We start from the raw sequence: 26617 nt of genomic DNA on the forward strand, positions 1-26617 counted from the left end.
GATTAGTTTGATGAAGTTTGCAGTTTGATGAAGTTTTCACTGGAATGAAGTTTGCAGTTTGATGACGTTTGCAGAGAGATTAGTTTTATGAGGTTTGCATTTTGATGAAGTTTGAAGTGGGATGAAGTTTGCAGTTTGATGAAGTTTGCAGAGGGATTGGTCTGATGAAGTTTCCAGTTTGATGAATTTTGCAGTGGGATGAAGTTTGCAGTTTGATGAAGTTTGCAGAGGGATTAGTTTGATGAGGTTTACAGTTTGATGAAGTTTGCAGTTTGATGAAGATTGCAATGTGATGAAGTTTGCAGTTTGATGAAGTTTGCAGAGGTATTAGTTTGATGAGGTTTGCAGTTTCATGAAGTTTGCAGTTTGATGAAGTTTGCAGTTTGCCGATGTTTGCAGTTTGATGAAGTTTGCAGAGGGATTAGATTGCAGTTTGATGAAGTTTGCAGTTTGATGAAGTTTGCAAGGGGATGAAGTTTTGGTTTGATGAAGTTTGCAAAGGGATTAGTTTGATGAAGTTTGCAGTTTGATGAAGTTTGCAGTGGGATGAATTTTGCAGTTTGTTGAAGTTTGCAGAGGGATTAGTTTGATGAAGTTTGCAGTTTGGTGATGTTTGCAGTTTGATGAAGTTTGCAGTTTGATGAAGTTTGCAGTTTGGTGAAGTTTGCAGAGGGATTAATTTGATGAGGATTGCAGTTTAATGAAGTTTGCAGTTTGATGAAGTTTGCAGTTTGATGAAGTTTGCAGGGGTTGAAGTTTGCAGTTCGATGAAGTTTGCGGAGGGATTAGTTTGATGAGGTTTGCAGTTTGATGAAGTTTGCGGTCTGATGATGTTTGCAGTTTGATGAAGTTTGCAGTTTTATGAAGTTTGCAGTGTGATGAAGTTTGCAGTTTGATGAAGTTTGCAGAGGGATTAGTTTGATGATGTTTGCAGTTTGATGAAGTTTGCAGTGGGATGAAGTGTGCAGTTTGATGAAGTTTGCAGAGGGATTAGTTTGATGAAGTTTGCATTTTGATGAAGTTTGCAGTGGGATGAAGTTGGCAGTTTGATGACTTTTGCAGAGAGATTACTTTTATGAGGTTTGCAGTTTGATGAAGTTTGCAGTGGAACGAAGTTTGCAGTTTGATGAAGTTTGCAGAGGGATTGGTTTGATGAAGTTTGCAGTTTGATGAATTTTGCAGTGGGATGAAGTTTGCAGTTTGATGAAGTTTGCAGAGGGATTAGTTTGATGAGGTTTGCAGTTTGATGAAGTTTGCAGTGGGATGAAGTTTGCAGTTTGATGAAGTTTGCAGAGGGATTGGTTTGATGAAGTTTGCAGTTTGATGAATTTTGCAGTGGGATGAAGTTTGCAGTTTGATGAAGTTTGCAGAGGGATTAGTTTGATGAGGTTTGCAGTTTGATGAAGTTTGCAGTGGGATGAAGTTTGCAGTTTGATGAAGTTTGCAGAGGGATTAGTTTGATGAAGTTTGCAGTTTGATGAAGTTTGCAGTTTGATGAAGTTTGCAGTTCGATGAGGTTTGCAGTTTGATGAAGTTTGCAGTTTGGTGATGTTTGCAGTTTGATGAAGTTTACAGTTTGATGAAGTTTGCAGTTTGGTGAAGTTTGCAGCGGGAATAATTTGATGAGGTTTGCAGTTTGATGAAGTTTGCAGTTTGATGAAGTTTGCAGTTTGATGAAGTTTGCAGGGGTTGAACTTTGCAGTTCGATGAGGTTTGCGGAGGGATTAGTTTGGTGAGGTTTGCAGTTTGATGAAGTTTGCAGTGTGATGAAGTTTGCAGTTTGATGAAGTTTGCAGTTTGATGAAGTTTGCAGTGGGATGAAGTTTGCAGTTTGATGAAGTTTGCAGAGGGATTAGTTTGATGAGGTTTGCAGTTTGATGAAGTTTGCAGTGGGATGAAGTTTGCAGTTTGATGAAGTTTGCAGAGTGATTAGTTTGATGAAGTTTGCAGTTTGATGATGTTTGCACTGGGATGAAGTTTGCAGTTTGATGACGTTTGCAGAGAGATTAGTTTAATGAGGTTTGCAGTTTGATGAAGTTTGCAGTGGGATGAAGTTTGCAGTTTGATGAAGTTTGCAGAGGGATTAGTTTGATGAGGTTTGCAGTTTGATTGAATTTTGCGGTGGGATGAAGTTTGCAGTTTGATGAAGTACAGAGGGATTAGTTTGATGAAGTTTGCAGTGGGATGAATTTTGCAGTGGGATGAAGTTTGCAGAGGGATGAATTTTGCAGTTTGATGAAGTTTGCAGTGTGATGAAGTTTGCAGTTTGATGAAGTTTTCAGTTTGATGATGTTTGCAGTGTGAAGTTTGCAGTGTGATTAGTTTGATGAAGTTTGCAGTTTGATGAAGTTTGCAGTGGGATGAAGTTTGCAGTTTGATGAAGTTTGCAGTGTGTTGTGGTTTGCAGTTTGATTAGTTTGATAAAGTTTGCAGTTTGATGAACTTTGCCGTTTGATGAAGTTTGCAGAGGGATGAATTTTGCAGTTTGATGAATTTTGCAGTTTTATTAAGTTTGCACTTTGATGAATGTTGCAGAGGCATGAAGTTTGCAGTTTGATGAAATTTTTAGTTTGATGAAGTTTGCATTGGGATGAAGTTTGCAGTTTGATGAAGTTTGCAGTTTGATAAAGTTTGCAGTGTGATGAAGTTTGCAGTTTGATGAAGTTTGCAGTTTGATGATGTTTGCAGTGTGATGAAGTTTGCAGTGTGATGAACTTTGCCGTTTGATGAAGTTTGCAGTTTGATGAAGTTTGCAGTTTGATGAGTTTTGCAGTTTGATGAAGTTTGCAGTTTGATGCTGTTTGCAGTGTGATGAAGTTTGCAGTGTGATGAAGTTTGCCGTTTGATGAAGTTTGCAGTTTGATGAAGTTTGCAGTTTGATGAGTTTTGCAGTTTGATGAAATTTGCACTTTGATGAAGTTTGCAGTGTGATGAAGTTCGCAGTGGGATGAAGTTTGCAGTGGGATGAGGTTTGCCGTTTGTTGAAGTTTGCAGTTTGATGAGGTTTGCAGTTTGATGAAGTTTGCAGTTTGATTAAGTTTGCTGTTTGATGAGGTTTGCAGTTGGATGAAGTTTGCAGTTTGATGAAGGTTGCAGTTTGATGAAGTTCGCAGTTTGATGAAGTTTGCAGTTTGATGAAGTTTGCAGGGGTTGAACTTTGCAGTTCGATGAGGTTTGCGGAGGGATTAGTTTGATGAGGTTTGCAGTTTGATGAAGTTTGCAGTGTGATGAACTTTGCAGTTTGATGAAGTTTGCAGAGGGATGAAGTTTGCAGTGTGATGAAGTTTGCAGTTTGATTAAGTCTGCACTTTGATGAATGTTGCAGATGCATGAAGTTTGCAGTTTGATGAAATTTTTAGTTTGATGAAGTTTGCAGAGGGATGAAGTTTGCAGTTTGATGAAGTTTGCAGTTTGATAAAGTTTGCATTGTGATGAGTTTTGCAGTTTGATGGAGTTTGCAGTTTGATGAAGTTTGCAGTTTGATGAAGTTCACAGTGGGATGAAGTTTGCAGTTTGATGAGGTTTGCAGCTGGATACGGTTTGCAGTTTGATGAACTTTGCAATTGATGAAGTTTGCAGCTTGATGAAGTTTGCAGTTTGATGAAGCTTGCAGTGTGATGAATTTTGCTGCGGGTTGAGGTTTGCAGTGTGATGAAGTTTGCTGTTTGATGAGCTTTGCAGATTGATGAGGTTTGCAGTTTGATGAAATTTGCAGTTTGGTGAGGTTTGCGGTTTGATGATGTTTGCAGTGTGTTGTGGTTTGTAGTTTGAATAGTTTGATGAAGTTTGCAGTTTTATGAAATTTGCAGTTTGATGAAGTTTGCAGAGGGATGAAGTTTGCAGTTTGATGAAGTTTGCAGTTTGATTAAATTTGCACTTTGATGAATGTTGCAGAGGCATGAAGTTTGCAGTTTGATGAAATTTTTAGTTTGATGAAGTTTGCAGAGGGATGAAGTTTGCAGTTTGATGAAGTTTGCAGTTTGATAAAGTTTGCATTGTGATGAAGTTTGCATTTTGATGAAGTTTGCAGTTTGATGATGTTTGCAGTGTGATGAAGTTTGCAGTGTGATGAAGTTTGCCGTTTGATGAAGTTTGCAGTTTGATGAAGTTTGCAGTTTGATGAGTTTTGCAGTTTGATGAAATTTGCAGTTTGATGAAGTTTGCAGTGTGATGAAGTTCGCAGTGGGATTAAGTTTGCAGTGGGATGTGGTTTGCCGTTTGATGAAGTTTGCTGTTTGATGAGGTTTGCAGTTTGATGAAGTTTGCAGTTTGATTAAGTTTGCAGTTTGATGAGATTTGCAGTTGGATGAAGTTTGCAGTTTGATGAAGGTTGCAGTTTGATGAAGTTCACAGTTTGATGAAGTTTGCAGTTTGATGAGGTTTGCAGCTGGATACGGTTTGCAGTTTGATGAACTTTGCAATTGATGAAGTTTGCAGCTTGATGAAGTTTGCAGTTTGATGAAGCTTGCAGTGTGATGAATTTTGCAGTGGGATGAGGTTTGCAGTGGGTTGAAGTTTGCAGTTTGATGAGCTTTGCAGATTGATGAGGTTTGCAGTTTGATGAAATTTGCAGTGTGATGAGGTTTGCGGTTTGATGAGGTTTGCAGTTTGATGAGGTTAGCAGTTTGATGAAATTTGCAGTGGGATGAAGTTTGCATTTTGATGAAGTTGCAGTTTGATGAAGTTTGCAGTTTGATGAAGTTTGCGGTTTGATGAAGTTTGCAGTGTGATGAATTTTGCAATGGGATGAAGTTTGCAGTTTGATGAGGTTTGCCGTTTGATGATGTTTGCAGTTTGTTGAAATTTGCTGTGGGATGAAATGTGCAGTTTGATGAAGTTTGCAGTGTGATGAAGTTTGCTGTTTGATGAAGTTTGCAATTTGATGAAATTTGCAGTGGGATGAAGTTTGCAGTTTGATGAAGTTTGCAGTTTGATGAAGTTTGCAGTTTGATGAAGTTTGCAGTTTGATGAAATTTGCAGCGGGATGAAGTTTGCAGTTTGATGAAGTTTGCAGTGTGATGAAGTTTGCAGTTTGATGAAATTTGCAGCGGGATGAAGTTTGCAGTTTGATGAAGTTTGCAGTGTGATGAAGTTTGCAATGGGATGAAGTTTGCAGTTTGATGAGGTTTGCAGTTTGATGAAATTTGCTGTGGGATGAAGTTTGCAGTTTGATGAAGTTTGCAGTGGGATGTGTCTGGATGAAGTTTTCTCCTCTTTGAACTGCATCTCCCAGCAGCCCTCGGACCTCAGGCGGTTTCCATGGCAGCGCGGCCTAGTCTGGCGCTAAATCCCCGGGAGTGAGAGCGGAGAGATACCGGGATCCCGGCATTCGTTTTGGAATTGGGATCCCCCTTTGTGTGAGTCCGGTCTGTGAGGCGGGCGGCAGGAGGATGAGCTGTTTCCGGCAGCGAGAGGCGGCGGAATGATCCACAGATACAGCCGGAGGCCGCTCTCCAACACCCCGGAGATGTGAGTGCGGGGCCGCCGTCCGGGAATAGCGGGAATCCCGGGGCCGCAGCCCGGGAATAGCGGGGCTCAGGCCGGGAATAGCGGGAATCCCAGGGCCGCAGCCCGGGAATAGCGGGGCTCAGGCCGGGAATAGCGGGAATCCCAGGGCCGCAGCCCGGGAATAGCGGGGCTCAGGCCGGGAATAGCGGGAATCCCAGGGCCGCAGCCCGGGAATAGCGGGGCTCAGGCCGGGAATAGCGGGAATCCCGGGGCCGGAGCCCGGGAAAAGCGGGAATCCCGAGCGGGGTTCAGCCCGGGAATAGCGGGTCCGCAGCCCGGGAATAGCGGGAATCCCGGGGCCGCAGCCCGGGAATAGCGGTGCTCCGGCCGGGAATAGCGGGAATCCCGGGGCCGCAGCCCTGGAAAATCGGGAATCCCGGGCTCAGGCCGGTAATAGCGGGGCTCAGGCCGGGAAAAGCGGGAATTCCGGGGCTCAGGCCGGGAATAGCGGGAATAGCGGTGCTCAGTCTGGGGATAGCGGGGCTCAGGCCAGGAATAGCGGACATCCCGGGGCTCAGGCCGGGAATAGCGGGAATCCCGGGGCTCAGGCCGGGAATAGCGGACATCCCGGGGCTCAGGCCGGGAATAGCGGGAATCCCGGGGCTCAGGCCGGGAATAGCGGACATCCCGGGGCTCAGGCCGCGAATAGCGGGAATCCCGGGGTTCAGGCTGGGGGGCTTTCTCATTTCGGGCGGTGCTGGGGAGCCGGATCCCCGGCTCCTTCCCCCCCGGGAGAGCGAGGAGAGGCCGCTCAGCCCCTCTAAGTGCTGCTGTTGTTGTTGAGCGTCTCCCTGCAGCACCGCCTCCTGCCCTGGGGGATGGGTAACAGATTCTGGCTTTGCCCCTGATGCCCACTCTCCATGAACCAAGGGAAATGAGCCGCCTTGTTGGGGTCCTCATTGGGGAGCTTCCCCATTCCCTCTCCGCAGCGTGTGTACCATCTACAAGATGCACTGCGTCAACATGCCAACTCCTCTTCACCAACACCTTCCAAACCCAGCATCTTCCCTCGGGCAGCCTACACATGGGAACACCACCACCTATAAGTTCCTCACCAAACCACACAGCTTCCTGACTTGGAACCATATCGCTGCTCCTTCACTTGCTGCGTCGAAAACCCGTGGGATCATAGGAACAGGAGGAAGCCATTTAGCTCCTCCTGCTATTTTTATCGGATCAAGCATTTTGAAGTTTGCCTTCTCGTTTTCTCAAATACTTTTGAAAAGCATCAGAACTTACTAGAAAAAACATTTAGACGATACATCTGACCTTGATCAGTGTAGAATCGAATTGTTGAAATGAATTGGTGAAGTGCACATGTTCAGAGATTTCAAAGTCTGTTACAAGTCTAAGTGAAAATGTTAAATCTGAGCCCAGGCGGTCGGACACGTTTAAGTAAAAAGTTTATGAAAGCATTAAAAGGTGTTAGGAGTAGGAGCTCTACCTCCCTCTCTTTAAGATCATGTCTGATCTTCTGCCACAACTTCGCCTTCCTGCTGCGATCCAGGAGTGAGAGTCGTGGGTAGCTGTGATCCAGGCCTGGTTGGTACCTCATTGACCACCTTGCCCATTCTCTCTCCATCATGGATGTACAGTGTGTGTACCATCTACAAGATGCACTGCATCAGCTTGCCAACTCTCATCCAGTAATGTGGACAGCTACAATGCAGGCACATGGGCTGTGGCATGTCAAGAGCTGCTGAGTATTGATCCTACTTGTAATGGTGCTTCAGGCCAATTCCAATTTCCAGAAACTGCTACAATATTCTTTTTATTTTCCTTAGTTTATAACAGCACCTTGCAAGGTTTGCAAGCTGGAAGATTTCACAAAATGATTATCAAATGATGATTTTTTTTTGCATCAGAGAGACAGCTAAATTGTGGAAAATTAAGCATTAGTGCTTCATGTTGTTTTTACTGCAAATTTTTTAGAGTAGTTGTTATCAGATTTATTTTGAGTCGCAGGTTGATTAAAAACTGAAGCACAGACCAATGGACCAATCACACCTACCCCAATGAATCTTCAACTGAAGAGATCTGCTCTGGTCCCCTTTCCCTGTATCGTTCTATATTCTCCATTTTCAAATATGTATAAATGTCCCTGTAAATGAACTTATTGTCATGAAGAGATATTAATGTGTATGATGTTATTGGAAAGTTTTTTTAAATTTGACTTGTTGTAGGGTCTGTGTGTGTGTGTGTGTGTGTGTGTGTGTGTGTGTGTGTGTGTGTGTTAATTGCATTAAAGCCAGCTAGCCTGGGTGCTTTGATATATAGCATATGAGATGTTAAATGGTAAGGTAAAGGGTGCATTTGCATTTTTTGTTGAATAAACCATTTAAAGACTAGGGGTACTTGCACCTAGCTAGGAGACTCCAAGCAATATTTTTATGTTACTAATAAACTTGGTACTATGAAAGGGGTTTTATCGTTAGAAGAGGTGAAGTTCAAAGAGCTTGGTGATACAGTGAGAATTTGCATTCAAAGGGAAAGCTAGGTATATACAGAAAAGTTTTGTGTGAGAGTCAGAGGCATGGAAGATCTAAGTCTGTAAACCTACAACTGTCTGTGAAGGAACAAATTGAAAGGAACCTCATTTTGAATTCATCAGATAAAATGTGCTTTGCCTGGTGTCTGTTTAAGTCTATGGGTTATTGTTGCCTTGGGGAAGATTACCTGGGAGTGATTAATTTAGGGATTTGTTTAATAGTTATTATGGTAGTAATTTGTAGAAGTGTATGTAGTTAATTTCTTATTAACATTAATAAATGTTTAGTTTAATTTATATAAGAACCTCTGGAGGCTTGGTGGTTTGATTTCTGAATTCCAAGTTGCATCTCAAACATACAAATTGAAAATATAGGTAATGGCAGTTGTTTAAAGTTTCCCTCTCGGATTTTACCAACTGCTGTGTCATAAAACTTAGTCTCAGTGACAATAGCTACTTACGCTGAAGCAATGCATGTTCTAATAACTATATTTTAGGCATAATCCTGTCTGTTCTCCCTTTTCATTGATCTAATGAATGGTGAAAACAATCTCTCCGTATTTACTCTCTCAATCTTTCATCATTTCTAAGATTATTGTCTGGCCCCACTTTAACACGCGCTGTCATGCAGCTGTGCTCAGTCAGCTGCAGAGGATAGGGGAAACATTAATTACTTTCCACAACCCAATCAAAAATGTATTTCATTTTTTCTGGACAGAAACTTAGTTACAAATTATTTCAGTGGAGTTGAGCATCTACTTCAAACTTTCACCCCAGCATCAACATCACCTCAGACTCATCTCGACAATGTACATGTGAGAGTTATCTACTGCACGCTTTGTTACAAATGCAGAACCCTTTTCAAAAAGAGATAGAATGCCAGTCTATACTGGAGCCTGAAATCTATAAACATAAATTTCTGTGATGTGTCCTCATCAGCTAGTGTTTGTGAATTTAGAGCAATGACGCTAAAGGGACAGACCAAGCTGCAACTACTTTTGCCCTAGATCCAAGACTAGATGTAAGCAAATGCCTGGGAGACCCACCCATCTATCTCTGTTTCTATTTTTTATCCATATCTATATGCAGTATAATTAGCATAATTATTTGTCTGTTTGCAAAGGGAAAAAAAATCAACCAAGTTGTTTTAAAAGTTGCTTTGTAATTCCACAGACAAGACCTGTTGCGATGCAGCATTGAGAATCACCCACTGCCAGACAAACTAGAAACATTTTCAACTCCCTCTTCCATCACCAGCGTCGAGGACGTGGACTCCACCTGTAGTGGGTATGAGTGTTACTTGTTCCAGCTGTATTGTACTGTTGTGGTGTTTTATTAAAAAGCCCTGGAACAATGTGCCTGCAGAAACTGAAAAGTCAGCCTCATGCTATGCCTAATGGGGCCAAATGGCACCATTTGTGTCGCATCAGTCTGACCAGAGTGTCTGAGACTGGATTTGTAGTCTGTATAGATGAAGCTTATCTCAGAAAGGGTACAGTCAGCAACCCCAGCATCCTTATGTGAAAGAGGGGAGAGATCAAGCAGGGCTCCTGACCGTTGTTCTGTACAGTGAGCAAAGTTTGTATGGAAGTCTGGTGAGGATGACAGCGAGTTGGTGGAGTCTTTAGATACTGTTGTCTCACACATATAGATGGTGACAATTGAGCTGCCAATGGGAGATGCGCAAATATTGGTTCTGGCCAATAATCATCCCTTAAGCAACATCACTGCTGACTGTGGGAACTTGTTGCAAACTGACTGCCACATTTCCAACATTACAACAGTGACCACACTTCAACAGTAATTCATTGTCCATAAGGTGCTCGGGGATGTCCTGAGATTGTGCAAGATACTTTAAGAACAAAGACCAAAGAAAAGTACAGCACAGGAACAGGCCCTTCGGCCCTCCAAGCCTGCGCCGATCATATTGCCTGTCAAACTAAAACATTTTGCACTTCCGGGGTTATCCTGTCATAGATAGACAAAAAGCACTAATATTGTCCTTTAAATAAAAAGAAGTTGTTTTGTTTAAAATAAGTTCATATTGGTGAGGGTGGGGGCAGAGAGAATGAGGAATTGCATAATCCTGATTTCTCCACTCCTGCCCTTTCTCCCTTTTTAGAGCATCTCCCCCTCTGCTTGTGCCATTTCTTGTATGTCTGAATCAAAGTAGTGAGTTTGATCCAGTTTCCACGTGATGTCCATACATGCAGCTCTGGCAAGTGCTACTTGATTGTCAGGAAGAGAAATAGTGGCCACTGTTTCCTTCCATGGCCCAGAAAGGTCATATTCCAAGTCTCGCTGTGACCAGCCCTGACAGTGTGTGGAATCTATCACCTTGTGATAGGCAGCTAGGCAAATGCAACGGGCACAGGGAAAACAGCCTCGTATTGTGAGTGTTTTCAAGGTATTAGTACTTTGCTTGAGTTAAAGATTTCTTTTAATCATGTGTCTGTATGTATGGATGTGCAGAAGGACAGCTGGATCCCAACATGAGCCAGTGCCATCAGGCAGGGCGGAGAATTTCTGACAGGATAAGATTGTGTCAGGTGCAGGTTGAAAATCAGGGAGTTTGTTTTCCCTGGCTGGTATGATTGTAGCTCGAGAGGAATGCCTGGAGAAGCACTAGTATTGATAAAATAAGGAAACAAGAAAGCTAAAAATATTTGTATTATCTTGACTTCTCTCTGAGCAGCATTTCAATTTAATATGCTGAATGTATCCCTCAAATAGTTGCTTTCTGCTAGTCAGGATATGAGAAATTTAGGTTTTGATGCACAATGGAAGTTCTATTCTGTGCATGCACCATTTTTCCATGTTGTAGATTTGTATTTATATCTATCTGATGATGTTGCAGTGATTCCGAGATTTCTGAAGACACTAGCAGCCAGCCTTTGCTGGATGATTTTGGACACCCTTGGTCTGCTGTAAACAGCTATGCAGGAACCAGAATCTCCACTGCCTGCAGCTCTACCTTCTCCTGGGGTGACAATGTGAGTAGTGTTTTTCCAAGCATTTGCACTGCATGTTGATTGAGTAAATTCTCTGAGTTGAGCAGCATTGTGCCCTGGAGACAGGAAGGACTTGCGTGTTGCTGCTGTGCACAGTGATTTTACCGACTGGCTAACAGAGGACAGCAGATTTTAAATCCTGTTTCATTTTCAGTGCTGAAAGTGACGATGCACTTTCTTCCTATGTATTGCATGTCCTAGGAGTTTGAGAAAGCAACCTCACAGCAGGTTCAACAAATGTTCTGTGAGATTGATGAGCTTCTGTTTGAAGAGAAGAAATGTTCTCGTGTACAGAGGCTGGAGAAGGAGTGTCAGGAATGGAAATGCAGCTTCCCCCATTTTCGGTAAGGAAAGGAACACGTTACTATGCCTCTTAATGACCCTGACAAGGTCTTTCTGTTCTCCCGTAACAGTCAAATTATGGATAATAAAAATAATTTCTCCCCTGTTCCATACTCCATTTTTTCCATCTTGTCTCCTGAGGCATTGCTTTTTCTTGGAATAGGGTTTCATGACTGGTACAGAATGTTGAAGCACACAAACAGATCATTCTGACCTGTGCTTGTGTTTATACTTCACGTGAGCCTCCTTTAACCCCTCTTCATTTTCTTAACAACAAACTGCTTAAGATCAATATGAAGCATAAGAAGGATGTTGATGCTGAAATAAATGTGTTATCAGCTAAAGTGCAACACTACTTTACAGACGTACAAATTAGAAGCAGGAGTAAACCATTTGGCCCTTTGAGTTTGCTCTGCCATTTGATAAGATCATTGTTGATCTGATTTTGGAGAATTATAGACCAATTAGTTTAACATCTATTGGCGGGATATTAGTAAAGTCTATAGGAATAGGGTGTCTGAACACATTGGAAATTTTCAGTTGATCAAAGAGAACCAGTATGGATTTGGAAAAGGTAGGTCATGTTTGAACAGGTACAGAAAATAATCAGAAAGACTCTTGCAATGCCAGTCTTTCTACCTAGAGGAGTAGAATACAAAGGGGTAGAAGTCATGCCTCAGCTATGCAAAATCCTAAGTAGACCACATCAAACATGAACAAAATAGGTGAACCCCAGAAGTCAGGTGAGAGTGCCTGCCCTTGACTTCAAGGCCGCATTTGATCGAGTGTGGCATCAAGGAGCCCTAGCAAAACTGGAGTCAGTGGGAATTGTGGGGGAAAACTCTTCGCTGGTTGGAGTCATATCTAGCACAAAGGAAGATGGTTGTGGTTGTTGGAGGTCAGTCATCTCAGCTCCAAGACATCACTGCAGGAGTTCCTCAGGGTAGTGTCCTAGGCCCGACCATCTTCAGCTGCTTCATCAAAGACCTTCCTTCCATCATAAGGTTAGAGGTATGGATGTTCGCTGATGATTGCACAATGTTCAGCACCTTTCGAGACTCCTCAGATGCTGAAACAGTCCATGTCCAAATGCAGCAAGACCTGGACAATATCCAGGCTTGGGCTGACAAGTGGAAAGCAACATTCGTGCCACACAAGTGTCAGGCAACGACCATCTCCAACAAGAGAGAATCTAACCATCACCCCTTGACATTCAAAGGCATTGCCATCGCTGAATCCCCCACTATTAACATCTTGGGGGTTACCATTGACCAGAACTGAACTGGACTAGTCATATAAATGGTGTGGCTACAAAAGCAGGTCAGAGGCTAGGAATCCTGCAGCAAGTAACTCACCTCCTGACCCCCAAAGCCTGTCCACAATCTACAAGGTGCCAGTCAGGAGTGTGATGGAATACTCTCCACTTGCCTGGATGAGTGCAGCTCCAACAACACTCAAGAAGCTCAACATCATCCAGGACAAAGCAGCCTGGCTGAGTGGCACCCCATTCACAAACATTCATTCCCTCCACCACCGATGCACATTGGCAGCAGTGTGTATCATCTACAAGATGCACTCCAGAAACTCACCAAGGTTCCTTAGGCAGCACCTTTCAAACCCACAACCACTACCATCTAGAAGGACAAGGGTGACAGGTACATAGGAACACCACCACCTGGAAGTTCCCCTCCAAGTCACTCACCATCCAGATTTGGAAATATATCACCGTTCCTTCACTGTCACTGGGTCAGAATCCTGGAACTCCCTCCCTAACAGCACTGCGGGTGTACCTACACCACATGGACTGCAGCGGTTCAAAAAGGCAGCTCACCACCACCTTCTCAAGGGCGATTAGGGATGGGCAATAAATGCTGGACCAGCCAGCGAAGCCCACATCCCTTGACTGAATTAAAAAAACATCAGCAGTTTTGGGCACCACACCTTAGGAAGGAAATGTTGATCTCGAAGGGAGTGCAGTGAAGATTTATTAAAACAATATCCAGACTGCAAAAGTTAAATTACAGGGAGCGAGTATACAAACTAAGCTTGTATTCCCTGGAATTTAAAATGTCAAGGTGTGACTTGATTGAAGTTTTCATGATATTAAGGGGAGCAGTCCTGCTTGTTGGGGAGTCTAGGACGAGGGATCATAGTCTAAAAATTAGAGCCAGACCTTTCATGAAATTACAAAACACTGATACACAGAAAAAGTCGCAGAAGTTTGGAACTCTTCTCCGAATAACAATTGATGCTGGTATACGGAGGTAGGGCGCAAATCAGCACTGATCTCATTGAATGGTGGAACAGGTTTGAGGGGCTAAATGTCCTGTTTCTCTTCCTGTGTTCTTACAATCTTACTGATGGTCAGCATGCAGATGAGAAATAGGATGGGATCAAGAATAGATCCTTGGGTAGGCCAGACGTGATGGTACAAGAGAGTCAAGTGAAGGTTTGCAGATGATTCTCAGACTCAATAAAGGGCAACCGTTTCCAATGGCAGAAGGCTTTGGTAACCAGAGGACACAGATTTAGAGTAATTGTCAAAAGAACCAAAGATGACACATGGAAAAAATTATGCAGTGTTGCTATGATTTGGAATGCACTGCCAGTAAGGTTAGTGGAAACAGATTCAGTTGTAACTTTCAAGAGGAAATTAGATAAATATTTGAAGAAGGAAACTGTGCAAGGCTATGGGAAAGAGCAGGGCGAGTAGGATTATTTTGATACCTCTTTCAAAGAACCAGAATTGACACGATGGGTTGAATGTTCTCCATCTATGCTGTGAGATCCTATTATTTTAAGGAAGGCTAGAGGGATGGGATGCTAAGCATAAATTCAGAAGGGAGAAAAGCAGAACTCAAAATGGAAGGTAGAAAGTTAGCAAGAGAGTTTGGAAGCAAAGGTTGGAAAATAGACAAAAAAGGAGTCTGGTTGCGCTTACTGGTATATACCTAAATGAAGGAGTATAGTGAATAAGGCAGATGAGCTGAGGGCACAGATTGAGGTATTACTGAAACATCACTTAGATAAGGCAGGAATAGAAACATTGAAACTAGGAGCAGGAGTAGGCCATTCGGCCCTTCGAGCCTGCTCCGCCATTCATTATGCTCATGGCTGATCAGCCAACTCAATAGCCTGCTCCCGCTTTCTCCCCATATCCTTTGATCCCTTTTGCCCCAAGAGCTATATCTAACTCCTTCTTGATGTTTTGGTCTCAACTACTTTCTGTGGTAACGAATTCCACAGGCTCACCACTCTCTGGGTGAAGAAATTTCTCCTCATCTCAGTCCTAAATGGTCTACCCCATATCCTCAGACTGTGACCCATGGTTCTGGACACCCCCACCATCGGGAACATCCTTCCTGCATCTACCCATCTACTATCTAATGGCAGCTTAGTGTTCCTGGTTACAACGTTTTCAGACGGGATTGGGAGGGGAATTAAAAAAAAGAATTGGGTGATAATATAGTGACCAAAGAAACAATATCAACCCTGGGGTGGATTAAAATATTGTTGGAGCAATCAACAAATGAGGCAATATGGGGTGAATTAAAAAACAAAATGGGCAATCACATTGCTGGGAGTATACTATAGACCACCAAACCATCCAAGGGAGACGGAAGAGCAAATTTGTAGGCAAATTTCTGACATGCAAAAGCAATAGGGAGGTAATAATGTGGGATTTCGCATTATCCTAACATTAAATGGGATACGGTCAGTGTTAAAGGTACAGAGGGCACATAATTCTTAAGTTGCATTCAGGATGTGGAAAGGCCAACAAGACAGTGCAATTCTGGATTTAATTTAGTTAATGAAATAATGAAGGTTAGGTAATCAGTGGGAAAGCGCTTTTGTGGTAGTATTGCTGGTAAAAGAGACGTGCTGTCAAAGATTTTTGCCTTGCATTTATCCGGACAGACGCAAGATTACTAAATCTCAAAGGGATTAACAATTTATGCTGCATGAGAAAATGCCAAAATAGGGCACATCAAAGCTATCCTGCATGATATTGGCTACCTCGATCAGTCATTGCTCGCTGTATATCATGCAGACTCATGAATGGGTCTAAGGCTGCCACTTTAGGTCCTGAGAAGGGCCCAGTCTACCTCAGATTACCCTGGAAGGATAAGGTGTCTCAAAAATTTTAGCAACAGGTGAAGCTAGCTGTTTCACACTGCTACTATGCAGTAGGAATATGAGTGGTATTCTCCACTAGCAAGATGCTGCCATTAAGTCAAGAAGACATCCTGCCTACCACACAAAGGAATAATGTGGTATAGTAATTTTAGCGTCGGTATGATGCCAGGTATGTTGGCCGCACGTCCCACCAACTGGTGGATCGTATCAAATAGCACGTCTCTTCTGCTGTCCGCAACAGGCAAAGTACTGACCATACTCAACTAGTCCGTGCTTGCAAAACTCAGAGCATAGCACCAGCATTAAATGTGATCCTGCGATTGGATAACACTTACTAAACAATCCTGATTGTGCTAAGAATTGAACTAACAACTAATTTAAGATTATCATTCGGGCTCGCACTGTGGCTCACTCTTGCGTGCTAGAAGCTACACACCTTCGCACAAAGGGCTCTGTCCTTTGCAAACAAAAAGAACATTTCCCTGCATTGTGCCTTTTTGAACTAAACAGAAGCTTGGGGGCACAGCCCCTGGTTTATTCCCCATGGCAATGCCTTGACCATTCAGAGTCAACCTGTCTGGTTTGAAAAAAGCTTAGCAATTAACTGTTCCCTGGTGTGTTCTCCATGGCAACCCCTCTACCAATCAGAGTCCATTTGCCAACCAATCAGCATCCTCTTCATTCTGTATAAATTGTTGTTACCTTTGATATTTGGTATTCTTGTAAATCTGTCCTGATGAGTGCAAGACGAAAAGCTTCGACTACATGTCTCTTTTTCCAGCAATGCTCACGTTATGTGCTACTAAGGGACTATTTCATGGTAGTGATTATAATTCAGTTAGGTTTAGCATAGTTATGGAAAGGGACAAGGATAAAATAGGAACACAGGTCCTAAATTGAGGAAGCCAATATCACTCGGCTGAGAAGCGATTTGGCATAAGTAGACAAGAAACAGCTACTTGAATGTAAGTTGGTGTGAGAGTAATGGGAGGCATTCGCGAAGGAGATTCCAGTGGTTTAGGGTAAAGGTGCTCCCACAAAGGAAAAGGGTGAGAAGCCAAACCTAGAGCCTCATGGATGACAAGGTACATAGAGGATAAGCAAAAAAAAGGAAGCTATGTTAAACACTAAGAGCTTAATGCTGCAGAAAGTGTAGGAGGGAGGTGGTGGCATAGTGGCATTGTCACTGGACTAGTATTCCAGAGACCCAGGGTAATGCCCTAGGGACCTGGGTTCAAATCCCACCACAGCAGATGGTGAAATTTGAATTCAGTAAAAAAAATGTGGAGTTAAAAGTCTGATGCTGACTATGAAACCATTGCCGATAGTTGTAAAAACCTATCTGGTTCACTAATGTCCTAATGTGGTTGACTCTTAAAATCAATTAAGGATGAGCAATAATGCTGCCCTGTCCAGTGATGCCGAACTTAAAAAGGAAATACATTTTTTAAAAATTAAAACAAAAGACATTGGCAAGTAAAATCACAAAATTAAAGCTGTTTTAAGAGATCAAACCAAGTGGCCTATTATGGACCAAAAAGGTAACCTCTGGGTGGAAACAGAGGATGTGGGAAAGGTTCTTAATGATTACTTCACAATGCTGTCTTCACAGAAGTGGGGTGGTGATGACTTTATCAGTGTGAAAAACTAGAAATGAGTGGGTAAGAAAGTGCCAGATGGAGTACAATGTGGGGAAGTATGAGGTGGGAGAAATGGCAAAATGAAATATTTTTAAAATGGTGAGAAACTATATGTGTTGGTGTTCAGAGAGATTTGAATGTCCTTGTATATGAATCACAGAAAGTAAACTTACAGGTACAGTAAGCAGTTGGTATGTTGCCCTTTTATTGTAAGGGACTTGGAGTACAAGAGTAAGGAAGTCTTATTGGAATTGCACAGGGCTATGTTGAATCCACATCTGGAGTACAGCTTTGATGCTGATAGATTATTTCTCCTCGCTGGAGAGTCTAGAACAGTGTTGTCCAATACGATTTCAATGCTCACCAAATTTGTGGTGATCAGGTCACCATTTTTACCACATAATATAAATATATACAATGTTAATAAAACAAATGCACAGTCTTTTGAAAGTAGTTTAAACCATCAGCAATAGACCAGCACAGTGGAATACAATAACTTATTTAGCCAGAAGAAAAGCATCAGTGTGGATCCATTGACAAAATAAACATAGCATAATCGCCACATTCTGTATTTATTATTGCACATTTAACATTAATTGCAACACTTTGTGATCTTTTTCTTTCACACTGAAATTGGGAATAAACTTTTCACAGACTGAGTCTCAACTTCGCCTACAAATTCACATCCTGTATCTGTGACCCATACTTTGACTTGGTGAAAGATACTGCAGAAAAAGTGGCTTCACAGAATCAAGGTGAGCGGAACACCAGAAACAGCTGTACAATGCCTGATTGGAGAACCATTAACTTAGTTTCCTTCAAAAGCCGATTTCACAGCATCAAGACAGATACATCTTTCAGCTGATGATTGACCTGGCTTTGAAGTGAAAGCAAACCTGCTTCAAAACCACGTCTGTTCAGAGAGAGCACACTGACAAGTGCTTGAGATGGTTGAGAATTATAGATGTCAAAGATCTTACATGAACTGAAAGAAGAGATTGAAACTTGTAACACCACAGAAGCGCTTGTCAAACTTGCTGAGTGATTCTCCAACAATTTCACATAGCGCTGCAGGTCAAAATCATTTTCTTCCATATACTGATGGAAATTTGGAAGTGCATAAAATCCTGACTCTTCATGTGCGCAACAAAAAATGTCAGTTTTGACTGCAACCCTTATGCCTTCTGAGCCTAATCGCAATTCAACTTTCCCTTCCCCTGAAGTTTCAGGCTTACATCATTCAAGTGGGTGATGATGTCAGTCAGGAAACACAAGTCACATTACCACGCATCATCCTCAATCACAAAGTAAGTTGCCAACTTTCCTTTCTCAGCAAAAAAGGTTTTGGATTGGAGTGAATAAGGTATCAAATCATTGCAAGACTTTCCACAGCTCAACCACTGTACACACAAAATGAATGATTTCTGTGAAATCTAATTTCTGTGAAACTTTGTCCAAAAACTCCATATGCTGTCGATGGTTCAGATCGCTACCGCAAATAAAATTGACATTTTTGACAACCATGTTCATCAAATCTTTCAGTGTGCCTTCCCCTGCCATTTGAGCACAGAGATTTTCTTGGTGCAAAATGCAGTGAAATGAGCCCAATTCATTACCATCAAGGCTGTTTGCCTTCAGATGCTGCTTAAGCAAACTGACAAATCCAGATTTCCGAACAATCATCATAGATGCACCACCATGATGATTGAAACTAACTCCTTTGAATGCAATTCAAACTTTTTCATGACATGGTGAAAGCATCAAGAATGTCGGGACCACAAGTGCAGGCTTTCAGCCCACAACTTCCCAGCATTTCTTCTTGACTGTCCAAAACTTAAGGTGCAAACTGAATCCTGAAAACAAACTGCAGTTGGGCTTCAGGATTTTGTGTCAAACCTTGCAATAGACGAGTAACTAACTGTCTGGTGACTGAGCAGCAGATTTCAATCTTTTTTTACACGATGTCTCTTTTTTTTTGTATTTGGCTTATAATTTTCGAGAACAGTTTCCATTTCTTTCACCAATTCTCCATCTAAAACGGTTGGTTTTTTCCATGCAAGAATCCATGCCGCTTTGCAGCTAGCTAAAGTCAGCAGCTTAGATAACAAAATAAGTTATTTCGAATTCTGCTGCCGCTGTTTCAAATTCAACTTCAGATGAGTGATTTTGTTGACTTGAGTTTCATCGCCAAGAGGAAATTTCCTGTCAATCTCGTTGTGCACATTTTGGAAATGGTTTTTTGAACTCTCTGCCTTATTTTTGTGGAATGTTTTATTACACAACAAACAAAATGGATTCTTGTTCCTTTTCATGGTAAATTCCATTCCCATCCATGGTGAAATTTATGCCTGACATTCTTTCAATCTCTCTGTTTCTTGGTTGCAGTTTCCACTGAAGTGCAGGCTTTTTTATCATCAGTCTCAGATTTGCATTTCCATGCTCTGATAAATTTATCCATGTTCGAAATGTGGGGAAAAATATTTTTGTATATCAGAGCATTCATTTGCCACCTGTCTGTGGCTGATTTGCCACATGTGCCTAGTGGAGAGCATTTTGGACAACACTGGTCTAGAACTAGGGGGCAAAGTCTGAAGATTAAGGTCTGGCAATTTCAGACAGAAATGAGGAGAAGTTTCACCATGTAAAGAATCTACCGAGAGGACTGTGGTTGCTCCATTGTTGAGAATCAATTATTATGGGGATCGGTCAGAAAAGATGGCATTGAGCTTGAAGATTAGCTGCAATCTTACTAAATGGCAGAACTGACTAAAGGAAGTGTATGGCCTACTCCTGCTCCTATTTTTTATGTTTTTATTATTTGCCAGGAGCATACGTATGTGTATAATAGTGCAGCGTATGGACTAACCTTTGAATATCTCTGACCCAAAGAATCTGGGAGATGAGGATGGGGTTATGGTGGATGGGGGTGGGGGGGCAGAGTTTGTCCAAAGGTACAAAGGACCAGAGATTTGCAATTTATATATAAACGATAGGCTACATTATACAGTGCTGAGTATTGTTTGCTATAATTTAGAAAAATGGTTTTTAAAAATACTAGCTATGCAACTTTACATTTGGGCTCTCACAGGAGTATTGCAGAATTCCCATCTGAAATATTATCTCTAACTTAGTAAAGGATTGGCTAAAGGTGCATCACCATTTCTCTTGCTTTTCACTTGCTTTTCATTTTCAATATTTAATAGCTGCATGACTGTTTTGTTTGTCCTCATCTGGGCTTACACGTAAGTTAAATTAATTAACTACAAGTAGCATCATATCACTGCCCTGCTGAACAGACGGGAGTCTCCAGACTGCTCCCAGTTCCCTGACCACCCGGCCACTTCCTGTCACTCAGCTGCCCCTTTGGGCTATTGCTGTTTGTAGTTTTTAAAAATTAGTTCCTTCATGGAATGTGGACTCACTGGCTGGGCCAGCATTTAATGCCCATCCCTAATTGCCCTTTTGAAAAGGTGGTGGTGAGCTGCCTTCTTGAACCACTGCATTCCCTGTGGTGTAGGTACACCCACCATGCTGTTAGGAAGGGAGTTCCAGGATATTGACTCAGCCATGGTGAAAGAACAGTGAAAGATTTCCAAGTCAGGATGGTGAGTGACTTGGAGGGGATCATCCAGGTGATGATGTTCCCATGTGTCTGCTACCCTTGTCCTTCTCGATGTTGGCAGTTGTGGGTTTAGAAGGTGCTGTGATAGTGATGGAAGTTTGCCATTGGGGTGATACAGGCTGTTTGGTTAGTGTTTGCAACTTGTTCTCTAATTTTAAAAAATGTGGGTCTGAGATTTCAGGCAGTTGAAATGTTCGTAAATAAACCTTGAAATAAAAATTGAAAATGCTGGAAATACTCAGCTGGTCTGATAACATCTGTGGAGAGAGAAACAGAATTAAATTTTAAGGATGATGATCTTTTGTCAGAACCTGAAATGGCAACTCCCCTTCTCTCTCCATAGATGCTTTTGAGCCATGCTTGATGCTATTTTCCCATAGACTATATATATGTGTCAGGCTTGTTCGGAATTCAAACAAAACATACCTTGTTTGTTGCATTTTTCCTCACCCTGGTCATTTCCACCCTCTACCCTCCACTGGTATGGCCTTCATCTCCACTTTCTTAAGTCCAAAGGATGCAGACTTGGAAGTACATGATGAATAACTGGTTTAGCCATTCATCGTCAGATAAGACTGGACCATAAAGTGCTATCGGGTCCTGCCCTCCTCTGCCAAAACTGCTCACTATTCCAGGAAATTCCTGTAATGCAAAGTGAACTCCTGGCTTCTTTTCTTGACTGAAAATGGTCTTTTTAAACCCTTCTTGCCTAACTGCTTTCCCTCTAACCTCCAACAAAAACAATTGTGAGGAGTTCAGGGACTTCTTTGTCAGTGAAATTCAGATCAATCTTTAGCTGCTTTGGCTGTTTCTTTCCCTCCCACTAGCCCAACGGACTAATCTTCCTCTGAGCCCCACCCGCCCCACCTACTCACTTTCCCAACCCCTCCCTTGCTGTAAACTCATATCTTTCTCTAGTTTCTATGGTGGTAGAGGCAGAAACCCTCATTGCAGTTAAAAAGTATTTGGATATACTTGTGAAGTACTGCAACAAGGGCAGCAGACAGATGGGGACACCATCACTGGGAAGTTCCCCTCCAAGCCACTCACCATCCTGACTTTGAAGTATACTGCCATCCTTCACTGTCACTGTGTCAACATCCTAGTTCTGTGGGTGTACCTACACCACATGGACTGCAGTTATTTATGAAGGCAGTTCACCACCCCCTTCTCAAGGGCAATTAGGGATGGGCAATAAATACTGGCCCAGCCAGCGATGCCTACATTCCATGAACAAATTTTAAGAAAACTCTGTAATGGACCAAGAACTGGAAAGTGGGTTTAGGCTGGATAGCTCTTCTTTGGCCAGGACAGGCATAAGGGCAAAATGGCCTCCTCCTGGGCTGTAAATTTCTCTGATTCTCTATCTTTCTATGAGTTGTCCCCTGTATGCTCTAATGCCCTCCCTGAACTCACGAGGTTGCCTTTCTGTTCTCTTGACTCTTTTCCCATTAAATTACTGACCACCAAACTCATCAATACCGAAGCATAATATTGCGGATGCTGGAGATCAGAACTAAAAAGAGAAAATGCTGGAAATATTCAGCAGGTCAGACAGCATCTGCGGAGAGAGATTTTTTTCTCTCCACAGATGCTGCCTAATCTGCTGAGTATTTCCATCAATCTGTTTCTTTATACTAAATCTACCTTCCTAGCCCCCCCATTGTTTGCTGATATTGTTCACAGTCCTCTCTCCTTAGGTTCAAACCCCTCCTCCCTCTCAAATCTTCCATCATTGCCCGTCTCCTCGAAAACCAATCCTGGACACCCTTGTCTCTACAAATGACCATACCATCTCCAAATCTCCTTTCCTCTCCAAAGTCCTTGAACTTGTTGCCACCTTCCAAATCTGTGCCCATCTTTTCTAGAACTCCATGTATGAAACGCTCCAATCCCTCCACAGTACTAAAATGACTCTGTTATCAACATCACAAATGCTATCCTATGTGACTGTGACCATGGTAACTATCCTTTTTCATTCTCTCGACCTGTCTGTAGCCTTTAACACATTTAGCTGCACAATCCTTCTCCAAGGATTCACCTCGAGCTGGGTAGGTTTATCCTCCCCTGGTTCCATTCTTGTCTATCTAATCGTATCTGCAATGGATTTTCTTCTTGCTCCTGCGTCGTTACATCTGGTGGCCCTAGGATCCATGCTTGGCCCCTCCTATGTGCTGCCGCTTGGCAACATCCTCTGAAAACACATCAGGATCCAGAGGTCTGCTGAAGACACCCAGCACGACCTCACTAAATCTCTAAATTATCATACTACTAATCCAACATCCAATACTGGATGAGCAGAAATTTCCTCCAACTAAATGTTGGAAAACTAAAGCCATTGCGTTTGGCCCCCATCGCAATCACTGTTCTCTAGCCACTGATTTGATCCCTGTTCCTGGAACGTCTTTCAGGCTGAACCAGCCTTTTTGTGACCATGGTATTGTAACTGACCCTGAGATGAGCTTCCAAGACATTACTAAGACCACCTACTTTCACCTCCATAATATTGTCAATCTCTGCCTCTGCCTTAGCTTATCTGCTGTTGAAACTCTGATCCATCCCTTTTGTTACCTCTGGACTTGACAATTCCAATACACTGTTTGATGGTCAATCACCTTCTACCCTCCATAAACTTAACCTTATCCTAAACCCTGCTGGACCCATCCTAACACAAGCTAAGTTCCAGTCAATCATCATCCCTGTGCTCATTGACTTAGATTGGCTCCCATCCTCTATTATAGCGCCTCTATTTTATAACAACAACAACATTTATATAACTCTTTTAATATAATCAATGCCCCAAGGTGCTTCTCAGGAACATAATAATTCTCACCCTTATTTTCAAATCCTTTCAGGTCCTCCTCCCGCCCCCACCTTTCCCTTCCCGCTCTCCTTTACTGCAACCTCCTCTGGCCTTCAATGTTTCCTTAGGCCACACATGGCTGTGCGGCAACTCACCAGTCCAGATAGAACTTAAAGCATAGGGGACAAAAAGCCGCAGGCAAGATGTGTTCCTTTTAAGATGTGTGCATGCACGTCTATCCTAAAGGGACCACACACTGCAACAACCAGGCCACGCACACTGAAGGAAGATTAATTGGAACATTGCCAGTCCTATAACCCGCCAAAATCTCTGCACTTCTCTAATTTTGACCTCTCGCAGATACCTTATTTTAATCACTCCGCCATTGATGGCCATGGTCTCAGATACCAGGGTTCTAAGGCTAAATTCCCTCCGTAAACGTCTCTGCCTCTGTACCCCTCTTTCCTCCTTTAAGACACTCCTTAAAATCTATTTCTTTGTCCAAGCATTTGGTCATCTGCCCTATTATCTCCTTACGTGGCTAGAGGTCAGATTGTTTTTGAAAGTGCCCTGAATTGCCTTGGGATATTTTACTATGTTGAAGGTGCCATATCAATGCAAGTTATTGTTTTTGTTGCTTACAATCTCTGTGAGTGGTGGATAAGATGATGTTGATAGGAACATGGGAATAGCTGGACAAAAACAGACCAAGATCCACCTCGTTTGTCTTGCACCAAGAATCAAGGATGTCACAAAATGGCTGCAGGACATTCTTTTGTTGGGCTGGGGGGGTGGGGGTGTGTGTGGTGCTGAACAGCTAGAAGTCATGGTCCACATTGGGACCAATGACATTGGGAGGATGAAAAGGGGAGATGGCCTGAAAGCAGTCTTTAGGGAGTTAGGAAGGGATTTAAAAAGCAGGACCTCAAGAGCAGTAATCTCAGGGTTACTCCCAGTGCTATGTGCTAATGAACATAAGAATAGGAAGATGATCAGTTCAATATGTGGCTGGAGAAACGGAGTAGGAGGGAGGGCTCTAGATTTCTGAGGCATTGGGATCAGTTCTGCGGCATGTGGGACATGTACAAGAAGGACAGGTTGCACCTTAACAGGACTGGGACTATTGTCCTTGTGAGGAGGTTTGCTAGTGCTGTCAGGGAGGGTTTAAACTAGATTGGCAGGGGGATGGGAATCTGGAGAAATTCAGAGTGCAGAGGAGAAAAACTGGCAATGAGAAGTAGTGAAGTATCAACTAATATCAAGGATATATCAGAGAGTTGCATCAAGGTAGATAGAATACTTGGAGTGTTTGATAGAATTAGAATTGGCAACAGTAACTCATTAGATGGGGTCAGAATAAGGGGAAAAGTAAAAAAGCCTAAATCAGGGCTAATGTGCATGTATGTGAATGCACAGAGTGTGATTAATAAGATTGGTGAACTGCAGGCACAGGTTTACAAGTGGAATTATGATATTATTGCTATAACAGAGACCCGGCTCAAAGAAGGGCAGGACTGGGTGTTAAATATTTCTGGGTGTAAGGTGTTTAGGAAAGACAGGAAAGGAAGAAAAAGTTGGTGGGGCGAGGAGGCAATATTGGTTAAAGATGGTATTACAGTACTGGAAAGAGAGGATGTTCCAGAGGGGTCAAGGACAGAACCTCTCTGGCTAGAGATAAGGAATGGGAATTGGTGTAGTATAGAGGCCGCCAACTAGTGGAAGTGATGTAGAGAAACAAATTTGCAAAGAGATTATGGAGAGGTGCAAGAATTATAAAGCAATCATAATGGGGGACTTCAATTATTCAAATATAGACTGGGATAGGAATAGTGCAAAAGGATAAGAGGGGCGAGAGTTCCTGGAATGTGTTCAAGATAATTTTCTGCAGCAGTATGTTTCCAGTCCAACGAGAGGGCAGGCACTGTTGGACCTGGTTCTGGGGAATGAGTTGGCCCAGGTGGGAGAGCCTCTTGGGGATAGTGACCATTGTATCATAAGGTTTAGGTTAATCATGGAAAGGACAGAGAACAATCCAGTCCAGGGATAATTAATTGAGGGAAAGCCAACTTCAATGGGATGAGAATGCATCTGAGCTGAGTGAACTGGAATCAAATGTTGGCAGAAAAGACGGTGACTGAACAATGGGCCACCTTCAAAGATGAAGTATTGTAGACAGTGTCAAGGTATATACCCTTGAAGGGGAAAGGGAGGGCAAATAAATCCAGAGTGCCCTGAATGATGAGAGAGATAGAGGTAAAGATGAAAAGGAAGAAGTGCGCATACGGCAAATGTCAGGTAGAAAATACAATGGATGAATATGGAAGGACCAGAGGGGAAGTGAAGCAAGGAGAGAGCAAGAGTTCGAATCCTGCCACTTCAGATGGTGGAATTTGAATTTAATGTACAAAATGATGAGGCGAATCGATAGAGTGGAAAGGATAAACTTGTTTCCCTTGGTGGAGAATTCTAGAACCAGGGGACATAGATTCAAGATAAGTGGCAGAAGGTGTAGGGGGGACATGAGGAAGAACATTTTTACACAGAGGGTACTGGGTGTCTGGAATTCGCTGCTCAAGTTGGTGGTAGAGACAGAAACTCTAAACTCTTTTAAAAAGTACCTGGATCTGCACCTTAAGTGCTGTAAGCTGCAGGGCTATGGGCCGGGTGCAGGAAGGTGGGATTAGAAAGGGCAGCTGAGTGCCCTTGGGCTGGCATGGACAAGATAGGTCAAATGGCCTCCTTCTGTGCTGTAACTTTTCTATTGTTCTATGGAAAAGAGGCTGGCAGCGAACATAAAAGGGAACCCCAAAGTCTTCTTTGACATGTAAGTAATAAAAGGGTGTTAAAAGAAAGAGTAGGGCTGATTAAGGACAAAAAGGGGACTTGCATGTGGAGGCTAGAGAGATAGTGGGGGTATTGAACGAGTACTTTGCATCTGTCTTTACAAAGGAAGAGCTTGCTACCCAGGCCGAGGTGAGAGAGGAGGTAACTGGTACACTAGAAGAACTTATAGTTGATAGGAAGGAGGTGTTGGAAAAGCTATCTTTACTTAAAATAGACCGAATG

The 26617-nt window shown here is 42.6% G+C and overlaps 1 protein-coding gene across 6 annotated transcripts in view; it reads left to right on the top strand.

The window, feature by feature from the left end:
* The first annotated feature begins 5250 nt into the window (after positions 1–5250).
* Positions 5251–26617, top strand: part of LOC121270886 (protein FAM149B1-like) — a 232641-nt gene continuing 211274 nt past the window's right edge. For 5 of the 6 annotated variants that reach the window (XR_005941629.1, XM_041176452.1, XM_041176454.1 and 2 more), the window contains exons 1-4: positions 5251–5469; positions 9170–9283; positions 10854–10989; positions 11209–11351. Coding sequence is in view for 5 of the 6 variants with exons in the window: in XM_041176452.1 (XP_041032386.1) it covers positions 5423–5469; positions 9170–9283; positions 10854–10989; positions 11209–11351 (440 nt within the window). In the remaining variant the exon portion in view is untranslated. The remainder of the gene's footprint in view (positions 5470–9169; positions 9284–10853; positions 10990–11208; positions 11352–26617) is intronic. The other variant, XM_041176456.1, reaches the window with a different exon arrangement.

The sequence above is a fragment of the Carcharodon carcharias genome, chromosome 28, assembly GCF_017639515.1.
Source record: "Carcharodon carcharias isolate sCarCar2 chromosome 28, sCarCar2.pri, whole genome shotgun sequence".
Lineage (NCBI taxonomy): Eukaryota > Metazoa > Chordata > Chondrichthyes > Lamniformes > Lamnidae > Carcharodon > Carcharodon carcharias.